Below are 27,912 nucleotides of genomic sequence, written 5' to 3'. Positions count from 1 at the left end.
AAAAAAAAAAATGATGTATAACATTTATAAGGATTCTGATTGTAAATATGATTATAGCTTTCAATTCTAATTCTCTTTCATTTTTAAAAATCAGTTAAATATAATTTCGATAAGCACTGATATGGTAATGTAGTGAAAGCCAATTTTAAAAATAATACGAATGATAGGCACTTTTCTGTTTTGCCGGCGCAGGCTTTAAAGTCGCCAATAATAGTACAACTGATGCCAAACATAATATCCTCACTGGTAACCTTTTACGCCTCATTTTCAAAACAAGTTGCAGCCATTTCTTAACAGATTGTTTCTTTCAATACTGGCATGCAGTTACATAAAAGTTTTACCAGATAGTTCAATTTTATGCCCTAAGGCAATTTGCAGTAATTAAGTCAATTAGGATGCCATCACAGTGCTCGTATCGTGAAAATACAGAAAAGGCAAAGTCAAGGGTTAAATTCATCCATTCTAATGAGAATGCACTTGCGAAGTAAAGCACTGCAGTTATATATAATTTCTGAGTAAGCTATTCATACGAATTGAAATAATTCTTGCATTTAAACTTGTATTCCAAATTAAAATTTAACTTGAAATTTATGTAGATAATGTAACTTGAAATTAATTATGAGATCACTTGGGGTCACGTGATATGAAAAGGCAATTTAGGATGTTGAACCATGAAAGCATAGTAAATTCTTAAATTAATATCTTTTTACAAATTTCTTGTCTTTATTTATTGGCTTTTTATAAAATTTTAAAAAGGCGAATCAGGATGTTGAACCATGAAAGCGTAGTGCATTCTTAAATTAATATCTTTTTACAAATTTTTTGTCTTTTTACAAAATTTTGAACAGTATTAAAATATTTATGCCTTCAAAATAAAAAATTCTTAGAATCAGCATTTGTTAAAAATTTTTATGTGTATATTGTATGTTGTCGCCAATAAAGTCTGCTTGATGAGATTTGCGCCGGTGAAATGGAAAAGTACCGATTCATATATTTAACCATAAAACTATGCAAGATAAAATTAGAATCAACAATGTATGCAGAATCACATATGCAACAACTTAATGCATATTAAATATACTATGAATGGACTTTGTAATGTTTCGAGTTTAATATAATATTTATATCCTTTATCATATTTTCTATTAAAAATAACTTGATAAATATAAAAGCACTTTATTTAAAATCTACATACATTTATACAAATATAATAAATAATGTTATACTACAAGGAATTTCTATGTACAAAATTCTACATATAGCATTGAGGTTTCATATTTGATGACAGAACAGATTTTTCTAATACACTATAAGGCATTTGACTATTATGTTTTTCAACATCAGGTTGTCCTTTACTTAAGTAACTGCAAGAACAGCTTGTAACTACTAAGCACAATATAACAGCCACAACAGCAACTATGGCAATAGACATGTGAAAAGCAAGTGTATTATGAGATCGCTGGGATAGTCTTTCAACCCAAGATGACAGAGATGCATTTAATACTTCTTTAGTAAGAAGTAACATTGCTATTTGTTCTTTCACACAATCTAAATAATTATTAGCCAATTCTTTTTGTCCTTTTAAAGAACTACCAGAAAGAATGTCTTCAACAACTGCTGTCATCACCTTCTGAACTCCAGGCTCTTGCTCCTGAAGTTCCATCCATTTTGTACGAGCCCGTGGAGTAAAGTGGAAAGAAGCCTCCATTAGTTCTTCACTGCCAGTTCTTAATTTAAAAAACTCAGATTTATTAATAGGAATGTCAGATTTCACATATATTGTGCCAAGAGCAAGCTCACCAAATCTTTGTGCCATACCTCTTACAAATAAAGTATATGGTAAATTAGGTACAGGTAGATGCTGTCCTGTATAATCTAGTAAGAAACATCTTTGTAAAATCCAGTCGCATAAATCCAGATAAAATTTAACTGTAGATAAAGGATTAGACTTTGAATCAGAAATAGACTCTCTGAAAATAGTTAATCTCTCCTGCAGCGTATCCAACATTGAAATTATACTGGCTACCCAGCGATCCACGCTGTCTTCTTTTATCTTGCTCATCACACTGTTCGTAATTTTCCAAGTCACAATGATATTGTCCACATCAGATTTGTTTGTGGTTGATAACATCCAGTCCACAGTTGAAACTATGTAATTAAAAACAAAATTTCAATTAATGGGAGCATACTAACATTTAAAAACTTATGCTAACATATACATATCAAGAGCTTACCTTAATAAGACATTGGAAAATTTGCAAAATAATAAATTAATCTAAAATACTAAACCACATATAACGCTGGTCTGAATTTTAGCTGATATAATGATTTTAGAATAAACAATTCAATATAAATGATAAATATAAAATATTAATGAAAGTTAATACACAACTGATTTCCGAGCAAGATCAGAGATGAACCAAAAACATTCAACACATACAAGCAACTTATAAAGAAAATGCATATCTTGTTTTTGTTAGTTCAAAATCTACTTTATTTTCTTAAATTTAAACACATGTTTTCAAAACAAAAGAAATTCAGCTTACAACAGTTTAACTTAATGCAATGTTTACTGTATAAATGAACAAGAGAAATTTAACAATGTAGAAGATAATCTGCATGATAAAAAATATTTAGATTTCCTATTTATATTTTATCCATCCACTTGCTAGAAGAATAAGTTCACATCTAATTCTAGTACATATGATAATTTTAGAAAGCCATAGTTATAACATGAAATCTTAACATTCCAAGAACAGTGAATTATTAATTCTTCAGAATTTTATGCATGATTTAAAATCTCTATCTAATACTTGATAAATTGTAATAGAGAAAAACAAAGAAAATATGAATTACCTAATTCATGTCCAAGAGCAAATATTATTTTGCCAACATCTTCATGAGAATGGAAAACTCTAGTCGTTTCTTTCGCACAAGCTTCATCCTGGAAAACAATATGCAAATTATAGTCTGCAACAAAAATCTATTTACTGCCATATATAAAAATTTTTATAATTTCGACTCCTCAACCGGCATAACAAAATGACTAATAATAAATTTCCTAATCAGTTTCTAATTTAAGGAAAATTTGTGTTAACAAGTCATTCTTTAATACAACTAAAGTAATTAAGACACAATAACACGCCGAACAAATACCAATTCAGAAGTCAAACAACAAAAATCAGTGCATATTTTCAAAATTTTTATCCTCAGCTTAGGATAGTGGTTCGGTAAAACCATCGAAACTAGTCCTGTGAAAATTTTGAAAATATACGCTGATTTTTGTTGTTTGACTTCTGAACAACTAAAGTAGTTTTCAACTAAGATTCACTTTCTTTCTTCGACAATTAATAGTAAATTTAAGTGAATACCTGGACATTCAGAGTAAAATATTCATGATGCTTTCCCTCTCTTTCTTTCCTAGTTTATTTTTAAGGGTCTCGCATATCACGAGAAAAACACAAAATATCAATATTTTCATTGAAACTTTGCTTCAGATTTGTTACTTAGACTCAATTACAGTTCTTATCTTCACAAGATGGGAATTTAACTCCTTTCAGGATTGTAGTTATAAACCAATTAAAAGTGGGATAGCCTTTTCCACTAAAAAATAATTACCAAACTGCTACAACAAAACCTGCTGAAATGTAATGGTGAAAAAAATTACATAAAAAAATCAGTATTATTAATAAATTATAAACAAAACAACTCAGCAGTCTCAAAAATTTCATAAATAAATGACTAATTATTACTTATGAAAATATGATTGTTTAAATGAAAATACATATATATGCATTATACTGCATAAAATTTTTTCATTACCATTATAGCACATTTTTCATAATAAGATACTTATTCTATGCAGACATCTAAAACATATCATGTATGGCTTTCACACACACACAAAAAGTATTTACAAGTAAAATTATTTTTTTCTTGCAGAATTCAAGGCAAGTCTCCAAGGAGCCATGCCCTTGAACCTTGATAAAAAAAAGTACACCAGGGTCTAAGACTTAGATATATTGTGCTGCTAGACAGGATATATTGTGCTGCTAACAAACATTTACCATGTTTCTAAAAACATGGAACAAACATGGATTTGAAGAAAGGATGTTATTGGGGTTGCTTACCCTAGATCCAGGCTTTGTTAGGCATACACTGGTGTGCAAAAATTAAGGACGAGACGGTTTTTTCAATATAACTTTGTACAAAAGCTTTCCAAATCAACACATTTAATACCGTAAGATCCCCAATACGTAAGGACATGAGTAATGTAAGCAACACTTACTAAAAGAGAAATCAGAGGGATACAAGGAAGCCTTATTGAAAAAGTAGCATGGAGCGCAATGCGACTGAAGGCCGAAACATCCCTGTGATGGGTGTCCAGCAAGAAACATCCGGTCATTAATAGGGGATATGATCTCCCCAGACTGCTAGGCAGGTTTCACAGCGTCTGCCCATGCTGAGAATGAGGGTGTCAATGAGTTGTTGAGGCATTGCTGCCCATTCGTCTTGCAGCGCAAATCGAAGCTCCGGAATCGTTACTGGTGATAAGGTACGAGCTGCCAAGCGTCTGCCTAGAAAATCCCATACATGCTCGATGGGATTGAGATCCGGAGATCGTGCCGGCCAATCCATAAGTTCAATATCCTCACTCTCTTAGAGCTGTTCGGAAGCTACTGTGCGATGACATGGTGCATTGCCGTCCATGAGAAGGAACTGCGGACCCATAGCGCCTCTAAAAAGACGCACATATGGAAGAAGAATCTCATTACAATAAGGGGTCCCGTTGACTGAACCTGCGTCGAAGATGTGAAGGTCTGTACGACTACCAAGCATGATGCCTCCCCAAACGAGAACACCGCCACCTCCATACCTGTCCCTTTCAATGATGTTCGAGGGATGATTGTGGCTTCCCCGCTCTCTCCAGATGAGTATGCGATGAGAATCGCTACTCAGACTGAATCTGCTCTCACCTGTAAAGAGTACTCGTCCCCATTCATTGTCTCTCCAATGCCGGTGTTCCCGGCACCACAGAAAACGCCTTCTCCGATGGGCAGGCGTTAGAGGTACACACCGTACAGGGCGTCGTGCAAACAGACTACCACCGTGCAGTCTTCTGGCCACGGTAAAACGCGATATCAGTCGTCCAGTCGCCTGTGTCATGTGTCTAGCGATTTTTCCTGTTGTCTGCCGCCTGTTTCTTCTGACCTGTAAGGCAATATACCGGTCATCTGCGGGTGTGGTTCCTCGTGGACGACCACTACTAAACCCCCGGATAGCCGTTCCTGTAGTTTGAAATTGTCTCCAAAGTCGTGAAACGATGCTGTGAGCAATTCCGAACTCTGCAGCCACACTGCGGCCTTCCTCCAACTTCCCAATGATTCAACCTCGGGTAAAAGCATCCAGATGTCGTTTAACAGATTGATTATTCGCCATTTCTCGCTAAGGCAGCAACTCGGTATGATTTTAACTGTTATACGGCATGCAATCTCTTTGCCAAAAATACTGATCTTACACCGACAACATGCTTTATACTACTCAGACACTCCCCCATTACGTCTACCTGCACATCTGCGCATGTGCTACCGTACATCACCTTACTTAATCTCCTGATTGGTCTTTCTGTCCGCTCTGCCTCTTTGTTCAGCTGATATGCTAATTTTTCGACTTTGTCCTTAATTTTTGCACACCAGTGTAGATAGAAATAAGGGGCTAAGTACTGGCTATTTGAGATTTTTTTTTTAACTCATGATACATAAAGCTTTTTCTAAATATGAATTTTGGCCTAAGACCACTAAGTTGATTTGTGTAACTTATTAGCGAAAAAAATACTCTGAAGTCCCTTTTGATCCTTATGTTATTTACTTCTATCCAACAAATATAAGTTTAATTATTCTTTTTTTTTATATTACTAAGTACATTTAAAATTAGGCAATAAAATCAACCCTAGTTTGGCATAAATTTTAAATAAAACTATCGATTATGAAGGCAATCGGATACAGGTCATTTTTCTTCAGGAAAAAAGAACAATTATTCTTGATTCTTTTATTTTAACCTCAATGTACCATGCCTTATCATTAATTTAGACACATTCCATTTGTTTTCAATATAATTCTCTTTTTAGGATAGATTAGTTAATTATCATTAATTTAAAAATGCTTTCTATTTATTTTTCCCATTTTATTATTTAATTATTTCTTCCCTTATTATTATTTTTTACTTATTTCTTTTTGCTGCTTCTCATATTCAAAGGCATCCATCCCAATAACATAGGTAGCCATGATATGCTTTGCCATAATCAAGTCATCTAATCCATCTTACCTGCAGTTATAAATTCAAATCTAAATTACGAACTTTTAATGAAAACAAGGAAAAATTATACAGCAAATGCTTTCACTATTCAGCAAAATATTTATTGATACTTCATATACATATCTTATACCTAGCTAATGTCACATAAGTGCAAAGCATACTTCAGTAAATGAAAATAAAATAAGAAATACACTAATTTTTTTAGCCATTTTATGAATGTCAATTCTTTATGAAAAATATATATGCAGAAAGCATAAAATAAAATTTGTTGAATTTTTAATTGATGACTTTAGAAAACTGCTAAATATTTACACCCCACGTGTAACATGTATAAGAGCCAGTTTCTCTTAGAAAGTCCTCCACGAAGGCATCTCTCCCCTTAGGCAGATAGCCTTCGAGGCTTTGCCGTAATTAAATAACCTAACGCTAAATATTTACAACACGTTTTGAATGTTATAATTACTGCTCTTTGATACCAGAAAATTAATTAAGAATTACTAATATAATACGCATTGCTTTATGTTATAGTAGTTATTGTTATCAATCAGATACCATTATCAAATTGCCTGCTCATATATGAAAAAACGGAAAATACATCATTCATTATGATAAACTATTCAGTTGATATGATCAAATTATTCTGAAATATTTTTTTTAACTGAAGTGATGTCATAAAGTAAAGTTAAAATTGTGTATAGAAATTGCCAATGAAAGAGAAAAGTCATCTGGTGAAGAATTAAGTCGGCAGACTGCTTGGTTTTGGTTAAAGTCAACCAAGGACAATTCTGGGTACTATTCTGTTATTGAGACTGGATTCAGAAATGTGTGTGTATGCACATATATACTACATGGATAATATGAACACATACATGCATTCATTTCTGAATTTGGTCCCAATAACAGAAGAGTACCCAATATTCTTATTAACACTGTTTATTAATTAATGCCCTAAACAACCTATTATTTAAACATAACATTGTTTTTTAATTAATGCCCTAAATTATCAGTAAAATATTACCCTGAAAATATTTAAGCTATTATAATGCAAATGAAGCACATCTATATTACATCATATTGCTTCAATATTATATTTATTTAAAACTGAAAGTTCAAAAACATGTAAAGTATCAAAAGATTGTGAGACCATTTTACACTGCATCAGTATGTGCGAGATAACATAGCAAAAAAGACGGAAAAAGTCTTCAGCATTTTAAAGAAGAAAGCGCTTATCAATGGACTGTATGTGTAATTCATAGGTGTGGCTGATATATCAGTAAATGCTAATGAAAGCTTTTAAAATGGGATAATATACTGGAAAGCTCTTACTGACATAACATAATAGCACAGTGCATAATGTAGATGACTATGGATAATGAAGTGGAGTTCTTTATTTACCAGCAAATACCATGCCATAATTAAACCTTGTTATTACAGGATTATTAAGAGTGATAAAAAATGCCATGTGCAATGAATTATCACTGCGAGATGAGTAGTTCAGAGATAGCTAGAGTATTGAGTCCAAATGAATTAATAAGGAAAACTAACTTTAATGCACCAAAGTTGAGGGATATATCTTGGAACCAAAAGACAATAAAGAACTGTTCTAAGCATGGCAGCTTTGAAATACAAATGATGAAATAGAGGAAGTTTAAGAAAAAAATTGCATTCCTGATTAACATGACTAAGGAACATAACATTTTGATGGATCCTGATGAAAAAGTTCAAGCTGCAGTACTGATATCCATCTGTCACTTTCAAAAATAAATCCAAGAGCATCATGTGATAAGCTTTCTGAAGAAGATGATGAATTCAGTGAATTTCCTACAAATGCTGAGATAAGAGATGTCCTCTAAATGTTAAGATTATGAAGCATACAACATCACTCAAATAATTTCCAAAAGCATTGTGAATATAAACAACTCATGAATAAACTTTTGCATAATAATTGCAGTTCCACTATTCATGACTTTTTTCTCATAAAAATGATGTGAAACTAATTATATGTTTTTAATATACTTGCATTGAATTAAATGTAATGAAATCTACAGATAGTTTGAAGGATTATTTTGCTCATTGTTTAATGTTACCGAAACTGGTGCAAAAGCGTTAAGAATGGAATACTTCAACTCAAACACAATCGCCATGGCAAAATTACAAATCCACAAAATTTATCCACAAAAGTTACAAATCCACAAAATAATTTTTATTAATAAAAATGTTAGAAAAAGAAATTTTTATGCTGCCTAACTACAACAAGATTTTAAAGTTTTATATTCACTCAGCAATTTAACAGCAGTGTGCAATAACTTCCTGTTATTTAATACACAAAACTATAACAATTCTTAACAAATTTTAAAAAGTTTTGTACTACTAATAAGCAATATCAACACTGTACACAGCAATGATTTTTGACACCCCACACAGTTACAGTTAATGGAGATGTCAGGCCATTTCAGTGGAAAGACTACTACAAGCCTATCAGAATGCAGCCTTTGACTGAAACACTTGCCATATGCTTAACTTTATAATCCCAAACTAAATATTTACCTTATTATAACTGAATATCCTCAGATATACATTAAATCATTTAAATACTGCAATACTGTACTAAGACATGCTACATGCAAATGATAATTTTATTTACACAGCTATCAGTGCTTTAAAAATGTAAAATGTACCAAAACCAAAAGTATGCAGTCCACACTGCATAAAATTTTTCAATAATTAATCCCTAAAATGACTAATTCAGAAGTCAAACAACAAAATAACTCATTCCTAAAAAGACTACTTAGAGCGTGTGATATTTTTTTTTTTTTTTCATTCTTAATAAAAAGTATCAGTTTCATTCAAAATACATTTAGTAAAACCAGAGACAAATATAGTTTTAAAGATATATTTTGGGGAGGAGGGAAGGCTTTCTTGAAATATGAAACCTTTATGATTTCATTACATGTATACTCCCCAACACACTATTTAATTCAAAACATTTAAGACTGAAATCCTGTTGAACTAATTAAAAAAAAATTAAATTGATTTGTTTTCAACTGAGTATAAAACAGCCATTTCAGTTTCTTGACAGCAGGATCTCATTTAAATATTTGTACACATACCTTTTCTTAGAAAAATTCATTTTCCAGGACTTGCCCATTTTTTAAGAACATGTATTTGTCCCTTTTTTAGTGCTTCTTAATTTTATTTCTGAATAACTCATTTGGTTTATAAAGCAATCGGTCTTTTTAAAACCAAAATGTATTTCCACCTTGTGCCAAATTATGTTAACACAAAGCTGCTTTAAATTTTGTAAATTATTGGAATATTTACTTTCTTGAAAGAATTCAGAATTAATCTTGAATAAAATGTAAACAAATAGCCTCTTTTCTGGGATATCCTACTTTATCATTTCCACAAACATGGTTTGTCCGAGGAGAATATTCCTTTCTGAACCTGCTTCATTTTCAGATAGGGCTAGCACCTGAATTGGTACAACTGTACCAGGTAATAGAATTTAGAAGTGAGAGCAAAATTTTTAGAATATAGGAAAGCATCATATATCAAAATTTAGAAGCTTTAAAGTTGCACCAGGTGAAAAAGCCTAGCACTGACCCTGTCTTAAAAAATTTTTAATACAAATGGTTTTTTTTCTATTGCTAAGAATCCTGCTTTCTATTGCTAAGACACTGGAAAAATTCCACAGTATTTTTAGACAGCATTTCAAGATAATAGAATAAAAGAGAAACAAATCAAAAGTCATAAACTTAAAAGCATTTACCAAAGAAATGCTTAACACTCATGAATATACCAACATTCACTAAACAACTTTCCTCCTTTTTCCATGAAATTATGTTTAGTTAAACTTTCCAATAACTTACCACTATACATTATAACAGAACAGAAAGTTTAATACAAAATATTTACTCATTTTCACATTTTTACATGTAATATTCAATAGCCAAACTAATACACTGCTTACCTTTAAAGTACGAGACACCAAAACACCAGCAAGAACTGCAGTCCAAATAACTAGAAAACCCAAAGCTAAAGAAATGAAAGCAAGATGCCGGGAAGGAGTGTTTTGTATCTGAGCTGTCATGTTGAATCTGAAACGAGAATTATGAGTATTTAGAAAGATGTCAAATTATTTTTGACATAATAATGGAAAATTAATGTACAAAGCTTACCAACAATCAGTATGAAAACCCCATTTACTATTCAAAAACTAACTACACTAACAATTCCTTTTCATGCAATATATACTTAAATGATGATATTAGCAGATTTTTGTAATTAAAATATGCTCTGAAACAAAATCTAAAAGTGAGAAATATACTGCTTATAGATAAAAAATAGTCATTTATAATTACATACGATGTATGACAAAGGTTATGCATAACATAATTACCTTAAAAATTCTGAGTGATATCCAAATATTTTCTATGCGAACAGGATCATAAATGACTGCAGCAATGTAAAGTGCAACATCAGTTTCTCCAAGGTATTTCTAAAAAAATTTACAGATCATCAGAATTTTAAGATATTTTAAGAAACATTATGAATTTACTCAGTGAATGTTAAATATACGATGTGCATTACTGACACAAATAAACTGCAAATGGTAGCAATAACGGCACACTTTCAAAATGCATGTTTAATGATATTACTCAACTTGCACCATGCATTAAAATTTAAATAAAATTATTTTGCATGCATTAAGTGATTAAAATCAAGCCAAAAAATCAAATGTAATTTTAATTTCTTGGTAAAAGACAAAAACTGAAATATTTCCAAAAACCGCTATAAATATTTTTAAAAAATGTACAGATGCAAATTCAATGTTTTGGAAGAAACTGTTTTTGTATTGGTTTCTTTGAGTTCCAATTAAAGTCATGTATTTATAAAATGAAAAACAATCATTTTTTGGTTTCAGTAATTAGATGCTGTCAGACAAACCTATACACGTTTTACGAAGAGTTCGATCGCAGACGCGTAGTTGCGATCTGAATAAATCTGAATTTAAAAAATGTTGTTAAGTTAACAATTCAGCAATTTTGTTTCTCATCTAATAATGAAATGTTATTTAAAACGCTTAAAAGTGGCATATTAAGATAAAACAAATATTCAGTGCAGAAAACTCACCGTTCTATTTATGAACAAGTCCAAAACTAATCCTCACTTAACTTGTAATCCAATTCTGACAACATGAAGAGCTTTTAAATTCGGTATACAACCACGGGCAAACTTGGAAAGCATATGAGAACAATGAGCGATAGCTGATATGAAGATCAGCGGCACAACAGCTGCACGACGAGGTTGAGCGGAAGCAGGGCAGAGAGCGTGAAGCATGAAAGGAACATGTAACGCTTCAGTTCGTTCTTTTTATGCAGTGGGTGAGCGAACGTCCTGCCGATAGTCCTTGCGCGAAACATAGTCTCGTAGGGTTACTCCAAAAAGTAAAACCGCCAAGAAACCGGCGCCTACAGCCGAGATAAAAAAAAGGGAGCCTTCCTTCCCCCTTCTTTTAAGGGGTTGCCAGCTGCATGGACGAAACACAATGCCTCAAATTTAAATATCAATCACAAGTCTTTATTGCTTACTCGAGAGGGAGGGGAACGAATAAATAAAGCGTAAGATTTAAAAACTTAATAAAATAGCTAATGCATCTGGAAGGTGAAAATGAAGAAGAAAGTTTTCTGTACGTAATTTAACGAACAGTAACTCCTTTAACTGACGGTTACAAAATGTACCTGAGAGTACCTTGTTTCGTGCAAGGAAATGATGAATATAATCCACTAAAAATGTATAGCTAGTCTCAGTTACGAGGTTTACTTTTGGGGGGGGGGGAAGAGCTTATAAATATGAATAAAAAATTAGCTATATCTTTAAAAAAATCTCAGTATACTTTAAAATATCATTATTCCAAAATTCATTACTCATACCATTATTTCAAAATTCGTAAAAAAATATGAAGAATTTCATTAGTTAAAAAATACAGGCTTACATACTTTGGTAGGACTTGTAATGTACACACCGGAATAACTACGAATAACAGGAAGAATGATCTGAATTAAAGCAAAGCTAAGGGAGAGATTCCTTCGTGGAGGAATTTTTAAGAGACAGTGGCTCGTATCCACGTTCCACAGAATAGCAATCTAAAACTAGTCTTTTATGGTAAGCAAGGAAAAATATGTCTAATGTGATGCAATAAAATACATTATTAATTATTTCTCAGCCCACCAAGAGCCTAACTTTTATTTATTTAAATGCTGAATAAAAAGCAAAATTTTCAAAAAATTTAAACTTGGTATTAGACAAAAGGAAAAGCACTTCGACTATTTCCGATGTAACTGTTACAGGCCGTTCAAAAGCAATGTAATAAGCTATGTGTAGTCATATTACTCGATTCCCTTCGAATTTTTTTTTGTGGAGACCTTTTTTTTCCGGACTTTAATCTTATGTTACTAGCTTATTACTAATGGACATTATGAACTCGGGGAAAAGGGTTTGGCCGGGAACCCTTTCCACGGTCTGATCAAGAACCAAGGCGTTTTGTTACGGAGTATCGCAAAATAATTTTAAAATGAGCATATCTTTAGAATTTCCGATACACAGCTCCTCGCGCTGGAGATAAAAAGGTCCCCCCCCCGTTAGAGTGTTGCCATTGCTCGCTTTGAAATCCTTGAGTTTGTTAATCAAAAATTTGTTAAAGTTTTACAAAATATGAAATCGATAATAAAACAAATTTCAAATTTGGTCTTCCACATGCCCATATTCGTAGGAGGATTACGTCATTCAAAATTCGATGGTTCTATGTACCGTTGTTTTATCACAATGCGAAAAATATACATACATTTATGCAGATTTTTCATTATTTAATTTCTTCAAATATAATGCAGGACTCTAACATTTGGTGGCAACAGTTTGAAAAGTGGAACGGACTTTTACAGTGATTCAACGTGAAATCGCAAAACGAAAACAATAGTCCTTCAGGGACAAAGCCTTTTTGGACTAATAAAAAAAAGGGGGGACAGTTCTATATCTCCTGTTCTACTGGGCCGATTGACGAAATTCAACTTGCGTTTTTCATGTCTTGAAAGCGCTACTTAGGATATGTATTAAATTCATAAATAGCATCGTTCTAATATAGGTATTTTGACACAAAATCGGACTTTTTCTGACATGGCATGCCAATTTTTTTCCATATCTCGATTCTACGACTCAAATTTTGCCAAACCGCTAAGTTTTGTAAAAACCACACGCGTAGATTTTAAAAAATTAACTCTGAAAATTTTAGCTCCTCAATGTTAATTGAGTTTGGTATATATTTATTAATTTCTCTTTTTTTATTAAGCATATTTGATTCTTCCTTTCACATTTCGAAATTCAGGTTCATTCCATATAAAATTCACCCATTTTTATGATTTATTTTTAAAATTTGTATTTTTAAATAATTTTTATAATTTTTTCAAAAAGCATTTTAAATTATAATCTATAAAATTTTTACCATCATCTTAAAAAAGACGTATTTCTAAGCATACCTGCAAAAAACTACAATTTTTTTATTCAAAATTTCTGAAGATATACGTGAATTTATATATTGGCGCGTTTTGAAATTTAGCATATTGGTTGAAAGCGATAAAACACCATATGTGGCTTAAGCACTTTGCTAAAATTATTTGGAAGTAGAAACGATGTGACTTTTTTTCCGCTCATGCACAATGTAAAAAGATAGGAACGAGGTGCCTTCTTTTCCGCTCCGGCATAATGGAAGGAAAAGGAAAATTGGTTGCCATATATTAAGAAGTTCGCCAAGGGAATTATTCTTGGCCAAGAAGAATTTAGTTTGCATTTTCCTCTATATAAAATTGAATGCAAAGAAGTTAGATGTTTAAACGACCCCGAGCAGGATTATCCTCTCATTTTCACCTTCCCCCGTGAAAAAAGGGGTTGTAAATTTACGACTTGACCGCATGTAGGCAGCAGAAGAAGAGTTAGCAACCGGCACGCGACTGGCGTGAATGGTTGTTCATGGTCTGAGTTAAGAGAATTATCAAAAGAGTTATGTTACTGTTCCTTTAAATAGTGATACTGAAACAAGTTTGACAGTGGAGTTTGCTGATGTTCTTTTAAAGTTATTTAATTTAAAGCTTTGTTTACATAAGAATGAATAAATACTTAAAAAAGTAGATTTTTGCAGAGAACATATACTACTTGTGGATAATAATTCGGAATTAGCATCTGCACTAAGTGTGCTTTTGAAACCTCTAGTTTAAGCTTGAAATTTCTTATTAATGCGTAGCTACAAATACTTACATAACTATCCGATATTTTTTTCAAAATTAACAAATGCAGTTTAGTGTACTGAACAGTTTTATTTTAGGTAATGCAGAACAGATTCATAACTGTCTTTAGAGAGTCTAACTAATCTGATTCTATGTTCAGCAAGCTAAATTTTTTGGAATCATGTACAGAAAAAAGAACGAAAAGGAAAGGAAATAAATATTCGGGACACTATAAATTTTTGCCAGAAAAATGAACTTTGAGTGATACACGAAGTCAAAGAGACAATAATAACCCACTTAAAATGCCTCCAAGGTTCCTTTAAACATAAGATGCCCTAACATGAAATGAGAAAGGCAGGTGGATTGCAAATCTTTTTACTGAAGATTTCTTTAAAGCACTCTCAACGTTATCATGCTCTGAAAAAAAAAAAAAAAAAAAAAAAAGCATAATTTTTTGACTTTATTCATTGCAAATTATTTATTTTATGGTATTAAAATATTAGCATTGTAAGATATATTGCAAAATTATTGGAGAGAGCTAGGGAAGCCGTAGGTTCTGAATAGAGTTTTATTAAAGGGTACACGAAAGAACCGCTCGCCTAGGGGAGTAATTGGTAGGACTCCCCTTGGAGCGCTGGCGAAGGGCTTTTGCATGGATATTTTCGCGGTTTTTCCTATTGGTGATGTAAATATTTTCCTTAAAAATTCTTCACAAAGGCATCCTTGCCGTTGGGTGTTAGTGTACTTTGCTGTAATCAAATAACACAGACTTCATTTCCCAGTCTGATGTAAAAATGCTATGCTAATATTAAGATATCAAATTCATATTAAGCATATTTCATACTACTCATACATTTCAGAAGAAGAAACTGTAAAACTGCTTGTTAAGAGATTTGAAAACTATTTCACTTTCTTTTCCCTCTACCAGATGTTTCTTGTCGGGACAAGAAGATCTTTGCCACGCATTTTGTCCAGCAGCCATTCCGCCCAAATTACGCCCCAATTTTCTTTGTCCTCTACCAAGAACAGAGATAATTAATTACCTATCATAATTGCTAGCTTCTTCCCTTATTGATCTTTTAAGAGAAGAATTGAGAAGTAGTCGATTTTATGAGTACTTAAACTGTTAACGGGCCCAGACTCCTGTCTAAACTGGGCAATAAACGGTGGAAAACATTTTACTTTCTTTCAATTCAAAGCCCTGCTTGATGATTACTGAAAATCATCAGGTTCTCACATTTTAAATAATACAGTTTTATTACATACAATTTTAATGTATTGATTATTAAAAAAAAAAAAAGAAATCGTACTAAATACAAAAAAATATCTAACTGAAACGAGATTAAGCGAAACGTTTCAACTAATGACTCTGAAGTTATTATTATCTAAACATCTCATACGCATGAATTAATCTATTAAAATTGGCCTGGAGTAAAACTTTATATGGAGCCCCCTCTCTTTCGCTGCACCAATATTTGTTTTCAGTGCAGCAAATATTACGAATGCAAACTGCATAAAGTATTTCTAGAAATAATCTAAGAATTCAATTAATTTTTCCTTTAATGATATTTAAAGAACAATTACACACCACCCTTTTTTGTAAGGTTTCCCTTTCAGTTTATTTAGAGTTGCATAAGTTGCGAAAAACTCAGAGAGTACTAACAAAACTAGGGAACAACTGCTTTTTATTTATCATTTCCTAGGTCAAATAGTAGTTAGAGGAATGCTATTTATCAGCCACTGTTTGAATATGTCCTCTGTTAAATATGGCTTCACTGCACGTTCTTCCAAACAGTCCTAGAAGTTATCCATTACTTGTTGTAACGTATCGCCAGAGATATTGCTGAGGCAGTTACTGATGCTGAATGTGGATAATTCCAGCAACACAGAATGACCGGACGCTCAGCCAAAGTATTCAGACTTTTTTGCAAGAGTTATTAATTCATTATTGTTTGAGTAATACCAGCTATAACTCAACTCTGTTTAAGTTTTTAGGTTTTGAAAATAAGCTCTATCGTTTTTGTAAATACATTGCTGCTAAATTTTGTAAATATTTGCAATTAAAGTGTTTTTTCATATTAAGTCCATAGTTATCTTCGAATGTTTTAAAAATTATGGTGACATCTCTAGCCCGCCCCGATCATTCGATCTAACATGCTCCGGTATTTTCTTATCGGAGTACATCAAGCAATAAATATTTTGAACACGTTCTGTCATAATATAGTAACCGAAAGACCTCATGAGAATTGCCATCAACAGTATCTTCAGCGGTATGTCACAGCAAAGAACGGATAGGTTCCAGCATTCTTGGAAGGAATATGTAGTTCAACGAAGGAATACAGGATAGCCAAAAAAATTGTTTTCGGAATTTCATGAGAACATACTAGACCGCAAAAAGAACATTCCAACCCATTTTATTTTGACTACCCTATATGTCTACCTTCTACAGAGAACATATTGAAACACACATGGCGTTCCTGTAATTACTGTTTAACAATAGGAATAATAAAGTAGCAGTTATCTGACGGCTTGGTTTTTTCAATAAACTATAAATTTTGCCGAGCCTTATGTAAAATATAAGCTTATACATTTTAAACCAAGCTCCTAGAGCAGAATTTAAAGGATACTTATTACAAATTATCCTGAATGATTTGAAGAGGTGTGAAATGTCATAAATTACGTTAACAAATGGAAAACTATGGGGATCCTTGGATATTATGGATGAGGGAAGAGACTTAAAATCCAGTCTTTTTTTGCATTTAAAAGAAAGATTTATAAAGAGAGAAAATTTAAAAAAATGTTTCCTCTGGATTCTCTTTCCTATTGGAAGTCAAATAACCACAGAAATAGCTCACAATGCAAAAGCAAGCATTTAGATTCTGGTTTAGGCTATTTTTATGTTTTTCTGTTTTAAAAATCATGATACATATTCTGAGTGAAATTTTGATTCAGTTACAGAAAAAAGTAAGGTACTAAATTCAGTGTATTCGTATATATGTTTTCAAACCGATACCAATTTAAGCATATGTTTTCTTCGTTAACCGAAATGTTTGAAATTATTACCTACTTTTTTATTTAACCATTTTTTGATTAATATCCAAAAAAATCAGACGAAATTTAGAGCTAATTATACAATTTTAAGAACTATACATTTCGAGAGTTATTAATCAACGTATCTACAACATGTTTCACTTGTAATTTCTTTTCAGAACAAACACCTACCATGCATTAAAATTCTTTTTTTTACGAATAGTAATCTCTTGGATCTTATTTACAAATACAAGTTAAATTAATCACTTCGGTACTCTGCTGAACGAAATCCATAAAAAGCGTTGTTAACTACGACTTTACTTACGTTAAATGTAGGTAATAGTAAAACTGTACACTAATGAATTGACTACGAACTCTCTACGAATTTTTAATTACCAGCTTCGTTTATTTTGTTGGCCATTTTATGACTTTCAGAAACGTATTTTGGGATTTCTCTGATACTGGAATTTGGCAATTGTTTTAATTCTATTCATCCTATCGCAAAGAAAATAAATAGTACAATCATACTCTGTTCCGAATTTTTAGCTCTTTAGCTTATCATTCCATTTTTTCTAGTCTTATTTTTTTTAATGATTTTAAATTAGACTATTATATTTTTTACCATTTCCAATATCGTTTAGCATTTATTAATTTCTTAAGTTTTTTTGGAAAATTAAATAATTTAAACTCTTATTTTAAATTAGCATCCTTTTAATTATTGCCGCATTTGTTCATAATTATTTTTCTATAGAATTGCAAAATTTGTATTTTAAAAAATTTAGTTTTTATTAACCTTAGTTATTAAAGTATTATTACATTCTATATGCATGTATATATGTTACGCTATTTTGTAATATATATATATATATATATATATATATATGTATATTACAAATTTACTGAAGGCCAATGTTCTTTTCCTCAAAAAGTGATATTTGGATATTGAATGAAGTGGGAAAGAAAAAATGGAAGGCAGATGCAAACAAGGATTATTGTAATGGCAAACTCCAGATTTTGTAGAAGCAAAGCTATAACTGTCTAAATCGCAAAGTAATTATCAAACTTTCAAGCCAGAAAACTACACCCTTTAAAGCAGGGTTTCTTAAACTGTCTGACCTGCAGCAGGGGGTCGAAAAAACTTTTAGCACTTTTGATATTTCTTTAACTTATTATAAAAATTTTACAATTACCAAATATTTTTATAAAGTGTATCTGAAAATAGATAAAAATAAGACAATACAGACAAAGAAACGCTGCCATTTCGTCTATTACTTATTTAAAATTTTCACACTGTTCTATGCCTTTGAATTATAAATTAAAGTTAATGACCTAAAACAGCAACAGTATATTATATTACAGTACAAGCGAAAAAACTGACAGTTCCACTCATGCGTGTATCGGATTTGCGCAATACTTATGAGGTCCTACAAAAGTTTTGTAAATATTATGGGGTCCTGGGGGTTGCGAAAAAATTTCAGTGATAAAAGGGGGTCGCGATTGGAAAAAGTTTAAGAAACCCTGCTTTAAAGTAATATGGTCTTTAATTAGAGAAAATGCAAAAATGTCGAAAATATAGATATCCCATCTCATTGAGATTGGTATTTAACCAAACATGTTTATTCCCGCTATTTAATTTTGAAAAAAATTCTGACGTCATTACTTTAGAGCTCTCTAATAAGGATCCAAACTACGCGGCTTGTTGGCACTTTGAACGAGGCTTGCGTTATAACAAGCAGTAGCTTTATTTTTGTAATATTATACATTTGTGTGTTTATATGTACTCTGTATAATTGAAGTAGATAATATCGAGCTATGTCAAATTTTAGAAATCATTCAATTAACTTTTAAAACTGCATCACGCATTTTATAATTTCAAACCAATATCAAAATATGCGACTTGTGAAAATTTTCAGGACAAAAAACATAAGATTATTAATTCCGTTGCTGAGATTTTACACCTTAGCTGTGCTATCTTTAGAACAATTGCCGAATTAAAAGCGCAATCATTAAGAATATGAAAGAACGACTTACCTGAAAGCTACCAAACGGCGTATAAGTGCCTAAAAACAGAGATGCCTTCATAGAAGACTTCTTCAGGAAAAATGGCTCATATTTACGCACCAAACAATGGAAATTGTAATTTTCAATAGGTGAAACAAATTACGGTGCTTCAAATTGTATCTAATGAAATAATGAATTACTTTAAAGCTAAGTGTGATATTCGTATATTGGTCCTGACGTTAGTTGAATATGAAATACTGAACCTATTTTTTTAACCCAAAGGACGTTAGCCCAGAAGAGCTATTAATTTCGTTTTGACATTTTGCGTTGTTTCACTATAAACGTTGGTTCACGTTTCATATTGTTGCCACCAAATATTAGAGCGCTGTCTTATATTTAAAGAAATTAAATAATGAAGAACCTGCGTAAATGCATATATGTTTCTCGCAGTGTGATGAAACAACAGTACCTAAAGCCATCAGACTTTGAATAACGTAATCTTCCACCGAATATGGGCATCTGGAAGCCCAAATTTGGAATTTCAAATTTGTTTTATTATCGATTTCATATTTTGTAACACTTTAACGAATTTTTGATTTAAAAAACTCAACGAGGGAAAAAATATTTCCAGCGCGCGAGACTGTGTATCGGAAATTCTAAAGATATGCTCATTTTAAAATTATTTTGCGATATTGCTGTTGAATTGAATTTTGTGGTTTAAGTGCGAAGAACATGATATTTAATGATAAAGGTAGGACACAAAACGTTAAAAGAACGCTCCTTTGGGCGTAATGTAATATCTGAAGGCTTTCAGATATTTTTTTATTTAATTAAAAAAAAAAAATTCAAGATTTCTAGTACGCTGTTTGTTTAAAATAATTTTCGTATTTCAATTGCGATTTCCACACAGCGAAATCTGTTCTGTCGCAATCGTCTTCATTCTTTCCAGAGAGTAAAATTAACCATACATCCCTAATGCCATATAATAATTTGTTGTGTTATTGTAAACGTTTCTAGTCCTTTTCCTATTTCACTTTTTCTATTTTGCTAGCACTTTTTCTATTTAACTATTAAAACCAGCAGGTAATTGCAATCAAGTGAGGAAAATCGTAGATAATAAAAAATAAATAAACAAATAAAAATTTCTAAAAAAATCTGAAAGTTTTCAGATTTTAGATTAGGCCCAAAAGGACTTTTTTTAACATTTTGTGTGTTACCTTTATTTATTCAATACCATGACCATAAAATTCAATATATACGTTTATGCAGATTCATCAATATTTAATTTCTTTAAATATAACACAGAGCGATAATATTTAGCGGCAACAATTTGAAAAGTGAATCGACATTTATAATGAATCAACGCAAAATGCGAAAACGAAATTAATAGCCCTTTGGGATAATAAATAAAGTTTGCTTTTGCAATCTAATTGGGGGGAGGAGGATTTCAAATACGGCGAAGAAAAGATTAATGGAAATATTTCTCGAATGCTGAGTAACAAAAATGATTTATTTTGTTAACAATTAAGCACATTAATTAAGAATAGAAATCCTTATTCCTTTATTGAAACGTTTTTGTTCTGTTTATAAACTATTGTACTACTTTAAGAGAGTATAAATATCTAGATGTGGCTTTTGAATATTTTTCAATATTAACATGCGACTGTTATTACAGGTATGAAGTTTTATCACCCCTGCTCTAGAGAAAGATGAAGCTACGGAGGGCCGCAAATGGCCGCAGGGGGCCCTCGTTTCCACAAACATTCCAACGTAACAAGTCAAGCGGGAAAGAGCCACATGTGGGGGCTACATGAAGCTGCCTTATTGGTAGAAACATAAACGATTATACCAAACCCAACAGCTGCTGTTGTTCGAAACTTCGTCTTTTGTAAACTGTTCTTGCCATTGAATTATAAATTAGAACCACCTTAATTTCAACTAGGGGAATTTTTTAATGACACTATTATGAAAGGCGCTTCTTTAAAAATTTCGTCAGCTGTTGGCAATTATTCTATGAAAAGACATTTTTGCACGCCCTGTAAAATATTTTCTACACATTCTATGCAATTAACTTTTTGCTAGTATGAATTTAAAATTGTTTTTATGTGCTCCCAGCATGTTACATTTGTATTGATATTTAACTGAGATGATCGATAGTCCATGGCTCCAAACTGTTTTAGTCTTCCGAGGAGATGGTCGCCTTAAATAATGTGGCTGCAAAGAACATTTCATAAATAAAGGTAACACACAAAATGTTAAAAAATGTCCCTTTGGGCGTAATGTAAAATCTGAAAGCTTTCAAATTTATTTCATTTTATTAGTCCAAAGGGGCTTTGTCCCTGAAGGACTGTTGTGTTGGTTCAATATAAATGTCCGTTTCACTTTTCAAACTGTTGCCACCAAATGTTAGAATCCTGCTTTATATTTGAAGAAATTAAATAATGAAAAATCTGCATAAATGTATGCATATTTCTCGCATTGTAATAAAACAACGGTACATAGAGCCATCGGATTTTGAATGACTTAATCCTACTGCGAATATGGGCATGTGGAAGCCCAAATTTTAAATTTGGAATTTGTTTTATTATCGATTTCATATTTTGTAAATCTTTAACGAATTTTTGATTAACAAACTCAAGGATTTCAAAGCGAGCAATTTCAACGTTGTAGGGAAAAAACATTTTAATCTCCCTCGCGTGATACTGCCCCGTATGCTCAATTTAAAACTATTTTCTGATATTGCTCTTGAACTGAATTTTTATGGTTTAAATGCGAAGAACCTGATATTTAATAAATAGAGGTAACAGACAAAATGTTAAAAAAAAAAAAAAAAACGCCCTTCGGACGTAACTCAAAATCTGAAACCTTTCAGATTTTTATCTTTTTATTTATTTATTTTGTTTAATATAGCAAAGCATTAGAGGGCTATCTGCCTAAGGGGGGGATGCCTTCGTTGAGGGCTTTCTAAGGAAAACTGGCTCTCATACACTTTTCACATGAAGAAAACAATAAAAACGCCCATGCAGCCAGACCGTTCACTGGGATTCGAGCCCCTATCTGAACTACCAGTGCTCAGCGCGGCCCCTGGCGGCCTTCTTAACTGATCGAGATCTTAAGAGCTTTTACGAAAAAGTACGAACAATTTAAATTTAACGAGTGTCTATTCAGTACATGAACCATTTCTTAAATTTTCCCTTTATTTAAAATTCTGTTCACTAATTTAAATTCCCTAAACTAGAGTTCCCCTAACTTAAAATTCGGTTTAAAAGACGTTTTTTTTTTTTTTTTTTTTTTTACTTTGTTGATAAGGATGTGAATTTTAAATAACTTCAATTCATGCAATGTAACTTTGTATAAGAAATGATAAAGTAAGTCTCTCTTTACACACACACCATTTTAGAATGTTTTCTTCTCAAAGGCCCCGAAAGGAGACTGTTGCAGCTCGCCACGATGAAACAATGGCGAGGATAACATAGCTGCGGAAGATGCTCAGCTAAGTGAATTGCTTTGTCACGAAAGTTAATTTTGAAATTCAAAAAGTAATTAACAAGCATCAGAGATACAAATGAATTATTAACAAGTAGCAGTTGAAATTCATAGTGTTGCAGCTGCTATTAAAGCTTTTCAAAACACAAATATGCATTGAAAAAAAAAATTGTGAAGATTTCAGAATAATTTTAAAGGGAACTACTTAATTCTTTGAAACATAATTTTTATACACGATTTTTTTAATGCAAAATGGGATGCTTCATTTCTTCATGATGGAGCTTTTTTAAATCTTTGCCCCGAAGCCACTACATGTTCATGGTTTAAATGAGAAAATTATATCATTCTTCCTAAAATGGGAAGCAAAAATGCAGTTTGTGATTCTAGCACAAATTCATTTGCACGCAACTGGCAGTGCTTTAAAGAGATAAAAGATGAAGTATCTCCATCCTAGTGGGAATAGTATTAAATTTTTTTAACAGTTAAGTCAAACGCTTTCCTAGCTTTTCTTTGATTCACATAATGTAAATTTTCTCGGATGAGAAGATTATGCAAACATGAAGCACCCGCAAAAATTTAAAGATTAACGAATGTTTGTAGAGTCATTAGGTATTTTTGAAGCAGGAGTACATGAAAAATGAGCAATGCCCTGGCCAGTACTCGAACCTGGACCTTTCGAATACGCGCCGAGTGTGTTACCGTTACACCACATGGCATGCAGAAAGGAGAGAGAAAATACCTTATATACTCCCCCCCCCCTTTTAAAGGGCGATTTGGGATTAAGTGACCCAATCGCCAAATCATGGTGGTGAAGAATCGTCATCCACTCCTCCATTTCGGGCGCCACTGCAGAGTCATTAGGATTTTGAAGCAGGGGACATGGAAAATGAGGAATGCCCTCCCCGGAATCTGGACCTTTTGAATACGCGCCGACTGTGCTACCGTTACACCACGAAGGCATGCAGAAAGGAGGGGGAAATATATTTGAACGAACAGTCGTTATGAACGAATTAAGCTGAAATGCTCTACAGTGAGGAATTGAAAGTCAGATGAAACACGAGATAACGAGACTATTCTTTTTGAATCAACAATGGCCCGCGAAGGTAATTCTGGGTATGCCGTTTAGTGGAAAATAAAGTTTTGAATATCAACGAAATTTTGTCGGAGGAAAAATTTCTGAATATTTATAAAAATTTTAAAAAATTTACAAAGTTTTAATTTAAACAGCAAAAGCGAAACACATAGGGCTATAAATTAGTGACTCGCCTTGGTAATTCCACTGCTAACACTAAGTAAATCATATATCAGTACATCATATAAGCACGCATATGGTACAAGCAGTCACATATAGTAATAGGAGAAAGAACTTTAATTAACTTAAAAGTGCTTTGCAGGATAACAGAAACCAAAATTACTTTTATCATAGCAATAATAAATAACATAAACAATAATAAATAACATGAACAATTTTTGTTGTTGTCGTGTCCACATTCCATGGAACAATGGTTGCCAGAGCCTACTCAGAAGAGATGTTGGACTATATGATGTACTGCTTATATGATGTACTGATATATGAGTAAAACCAAGGCCTAGATTTGATGCTTTGAGCTCAATATTGGATATTCTGGAAGAATTAGAAACCTATTTTTTTCCCCCTTGCATTCGGTTCTGGAGTGTCAGAGGAGAGAATAGTGATGGCGTCGGTATTAAAAAAACAAAAAATCTGATGTGGACACCACATGATTTCCTTGTACGGCCTATTAAATTATACACATTTTCTGCTGCACTTCATTTAAACTTATTTCCTCGAATTTTTCTAACTTAATTAATCGATCTTTCAAAGTAAGTTGAAAATGATATCAAAAATTAAAAAATTTTGAAATTAAATTTCCCGGTGAATTTTTGTCATACGGAATTCAAACTTCTTATAATTTTACTTTTTCGCAACAGGTATAATTTTTTCCAAAATATAAATATAAGAACCAGGAGACGGCATTCAAAATTAGATTCGTTATTTGTCAAAAACTAAATTTTTTAATGACTTGAGATTGCCAAGCATAACTATTTTCGTCATTTAAAACACTTTTGTAATCAGATGTATATGACTAGGACCAACGATTGCGAAAGTAAACGCTGGGTAAGGATTTTTAAGCCGGGTAAAGGGGTGGGTTACATACGTTTGGTTCTGCCGATTGCAATAAAAAAGGGATATGCACAACTAGATGGTATAGTAGTCCCATACAAAATTTGAACTTTCTACGGTTAATTGTTTTTAAGCCATGCAAAGTAAGTATATACACACACGTACGTAAGTACAGATGGCTCGAAAAAATCCTTTTTGAATCCACTTCAAACGCCTTTTACAATCCGTTTGGGAAAAAACAGTCCTTTAGTCTGCCCGTACGTACCGCCGTTACAAAACAAATCGTCCAAATGGATTCAGGAACTGTCAAAATTAATATTTCTGTTGAACTATGACACCCCAAAAAAATTTTTAATACAATACTTCCTTTACTTCGTACAATGATATAAAAGAAAAGAACTTTAAGTTGATATAAATATAGCAGAAAGACAATTATAGGTTCCATTGGTTCAGCAAATCATACGTTTGATGTGTTCAAGGTCATTCTAAAACATTTCTTTTGGTTTCAACAGAGCAAAACTGGAGACAGAATTTTATAGCAGGGCTAGGATCGAATAAATTCCAAGACATAATACCTGTCTGCTGAAATACACTACTTAGAGTGCTGATGAATATCCACTCACAAGGTATGGATTTGTTAATTATGGCAAATATTCCTACTGGGAAGAAAGCTTTATAGGAGAACATTCTAAGAGAAATGCATTGCACTTAGTCACTGCTCTCGGCCGTAGAAAGGGCTGGTTGCACGAGGGAAGACCACGAAAACTTCACGCAGATAGTCCTCTCCACCACCAAGGCAAAACGTTCGGTGAACTACCAGTGCTCCAGTGCTTAGGCAGTCAACCTGTGGCAAACGTTTGTTCGCTGGTGGTTTAAATGTAGAAGCCATATTCCGTTGCGTTTCCGACTAAGAGGCTTCTGCCTTCTCAAAGTCTTTTGCCTTAATTTCTTGGAAGCTCATTTGTGCATACAGAATACGTAGAATATATAGAGAGTATGTATTATATATAGTACAGAACACGAGAGCATTAAGTATGTATTTACATCTAAATTTCGGAGAGCAGTAAATATACTGAAGCAAATTTTTAGTACCATGAAATTCTCATGATTAAGTAGTAGTTGGTTTGGTTTGGTTTATTAGATTACGGCAAAGCACTCGAGGGCTATCTGCCTTAAGGGAGGGATGCCTTCATGGAGGACTTTTTAAGGTTTGGTTTGGTTTATTTAATTATGGCAAAGCACAATAGGGCTATCTGCCTAAGGGAAGGGATGCCTTCGTGGAGGACTTTCTAAGGGAAACTGGCTCGTATACACGTTACACATGGGGAAAACCACGAAAACACCCATGCAGCCAGCCCGTTCGCGGGATTCGAACCTCGGACTGAACTACCAGTGTTCAGTGACGTTACCGCTCGGCCGCTGGTGGGCCAATTAAGTAGTAGATGCTGGTTAGCTCTACTAATAGCTAACTTTGATATGACATTTGACTAAGGGATATTTTCCATGCCTGAAGAGGTACTAACACTTAAAGATTTCAAACGAAAGTTGAGAGCGAACCATAAAAGATTCTTAAATAAATAAATAACAATGTCTTTAAAATTCTGCTGTTTCAGGTCACTCAAATTATTTAATTTTACTGAAATTTTAAGAAAGCATATATACCTCACCTGTTTTCAGATCTGGAATCTGCTTCAAAAGCTGAAGCCAAGCCATAAAATTCTAGAGTTACGGGTTCCCAGAAAATGGATTTTTATTTCGAACGGATGCAGATGCACGAGTTCTAGCTCAAGCGCAGAACCTGGAGTGAAAGACGAAGAGCAAAACGGAAGCTCCCAAGGTAAGCGGAAACTCTGAAACGCAACTATAGCTTGCCTTCCCTTCTCTCCCTCTTTTCAGGAGTTTCCGTACTTAACAGTGATATTTGTTGCGGTAGATCGGCTACTGTGACGAAGAGTGGAGACAAAAAAAAAAAAAAAAAAAAAAAAAAAAAAAAAAAAAAGGGAGAGAGAGAGGAGCAAAGAATTGCTTGGTGGATTTTACTCTCGAGACTGTCTCGTTTCGTGAGTTAAAAATATCTCTTTTTTTTTTCTTTCGGTCAGATCTCCCTCTTGTTTAATGTTTTGTAAAGAACCTAATGAAAAGTTTTTATCCTAAGGTACCCAAGGCATATTTGAAGCTTTCTTATTTTACGAGAGGAAAGGAAACAATAAGTTCTGTAAATCAAAAATGATAGTTTTCATAATTTAAAAATATCATGGAGCACCTTTTTCTTTATCACTTCTATAGCCTCTTTTGATATGAATCAGCATATCTATTATCTAAATGCTCCATCTAACTTTTGTTATAGCTCTAGTAGAAATGCAGCACAGCTGCCTAGAGCAGAAATATTCTACGTATACTGTTTGGGTTATGCTAAACGTTTTGCACGGTGTGAGCGGAAAGTAAAAGTAAAGTTTACAATAACCTGCGGCCACTCATCGCGCGGTTTACATGGAACATCATCTGTAAGCCCTATTCCATTCGTTCTAATTTTTTCCCGCAAATGTTCTAACACTTGACTCCAGTCTTGATTTGTTTCTCAGATAATGCAAGGGCTTGAAATGACAAATACGGTGAGTTTTACCATTAAGGTATGTGTACAGTGAAAATAGAAAGATCTAA

General features: G+C 32.7%; 1 protein-coding gene and 1 long non-coding RNA gene across 3 annotated transcripts in view; one reads left to right on the top strand and one right to left on the bottom strand.

The window, feature by feature from the left end:
- Window positions 1-1,160: 1,160 nt before the first annotated feature.
- Window positions 1,161-26,978, bottom strand: LOC118183189 (uncharacterized). 2 transcript variants are annotated; one of them, XM_035352660.2, is made up of 5 exons: window positions 26,919-26,978; window positions 10,715-10,813; window positions 10,286-10,412; window positions 2,857-2,944; window positions 1,161-2,148 (listed from the first exon to the last, which is right to left on the bottom strand). In XM_035352660.2, the coding sequence occupies exons 3-5, from the start codon at window positions 10,403-10,405 to the stop codon at window positions 1,253-1,255; spliced, it is 1,104 nt and encodes a 367-aa protein (XP_035208551.1). In that variant the 5' UTR covers window positions 10,406-10,412; window positions 10,715-10,813; window positions 26,919-26,978; the 3' UTR covers window positions 1,161-1,252. The 2 variants fall into 2 exon arrangements, with proteins under 2 accessions (XP_035208551.1, XP_035208541.1); XM_035352650.2 differs by lacking the exon at window positions 26,919-26,978 and adding an exon at window positions 11,449-11,704.
- The window catches only part of LOC118183200 (uncharacterized), a 46,986-nt gene continuing 46,024 nt past the window's right edge, over window positions 26,951-27,912 (top strand). Inside the window, exon 1 of the long non-coding RNA XR_004757199.2 lies at window positions 26,951-27,088. This is a non-coding gene — a long non-coding RNA (uncharacterized LOC118183200). The remainder of the gene's footprint in view (window positions 27,089-27,912) is intronic.

This window comes from Stegodyphus dumicola, chromosome X1, assembly GCF_044657685.1.
Source record: "Stegodyphus dumicola isolate Sdum_Otavi_A_Nest chromosome X1, ASM4465768v1".
NCBI lineage: Eukaryota > Metazoa > Arthropoda > Arachnida > Araneae > Eresidae > Stegodyphus > Stegodyphus dumicola.
The sequence above is the reverse complement of the archived record's forward strand: the minus strand, read 5'-3'. Positions and strand labels throughout refer to the sequence as shown.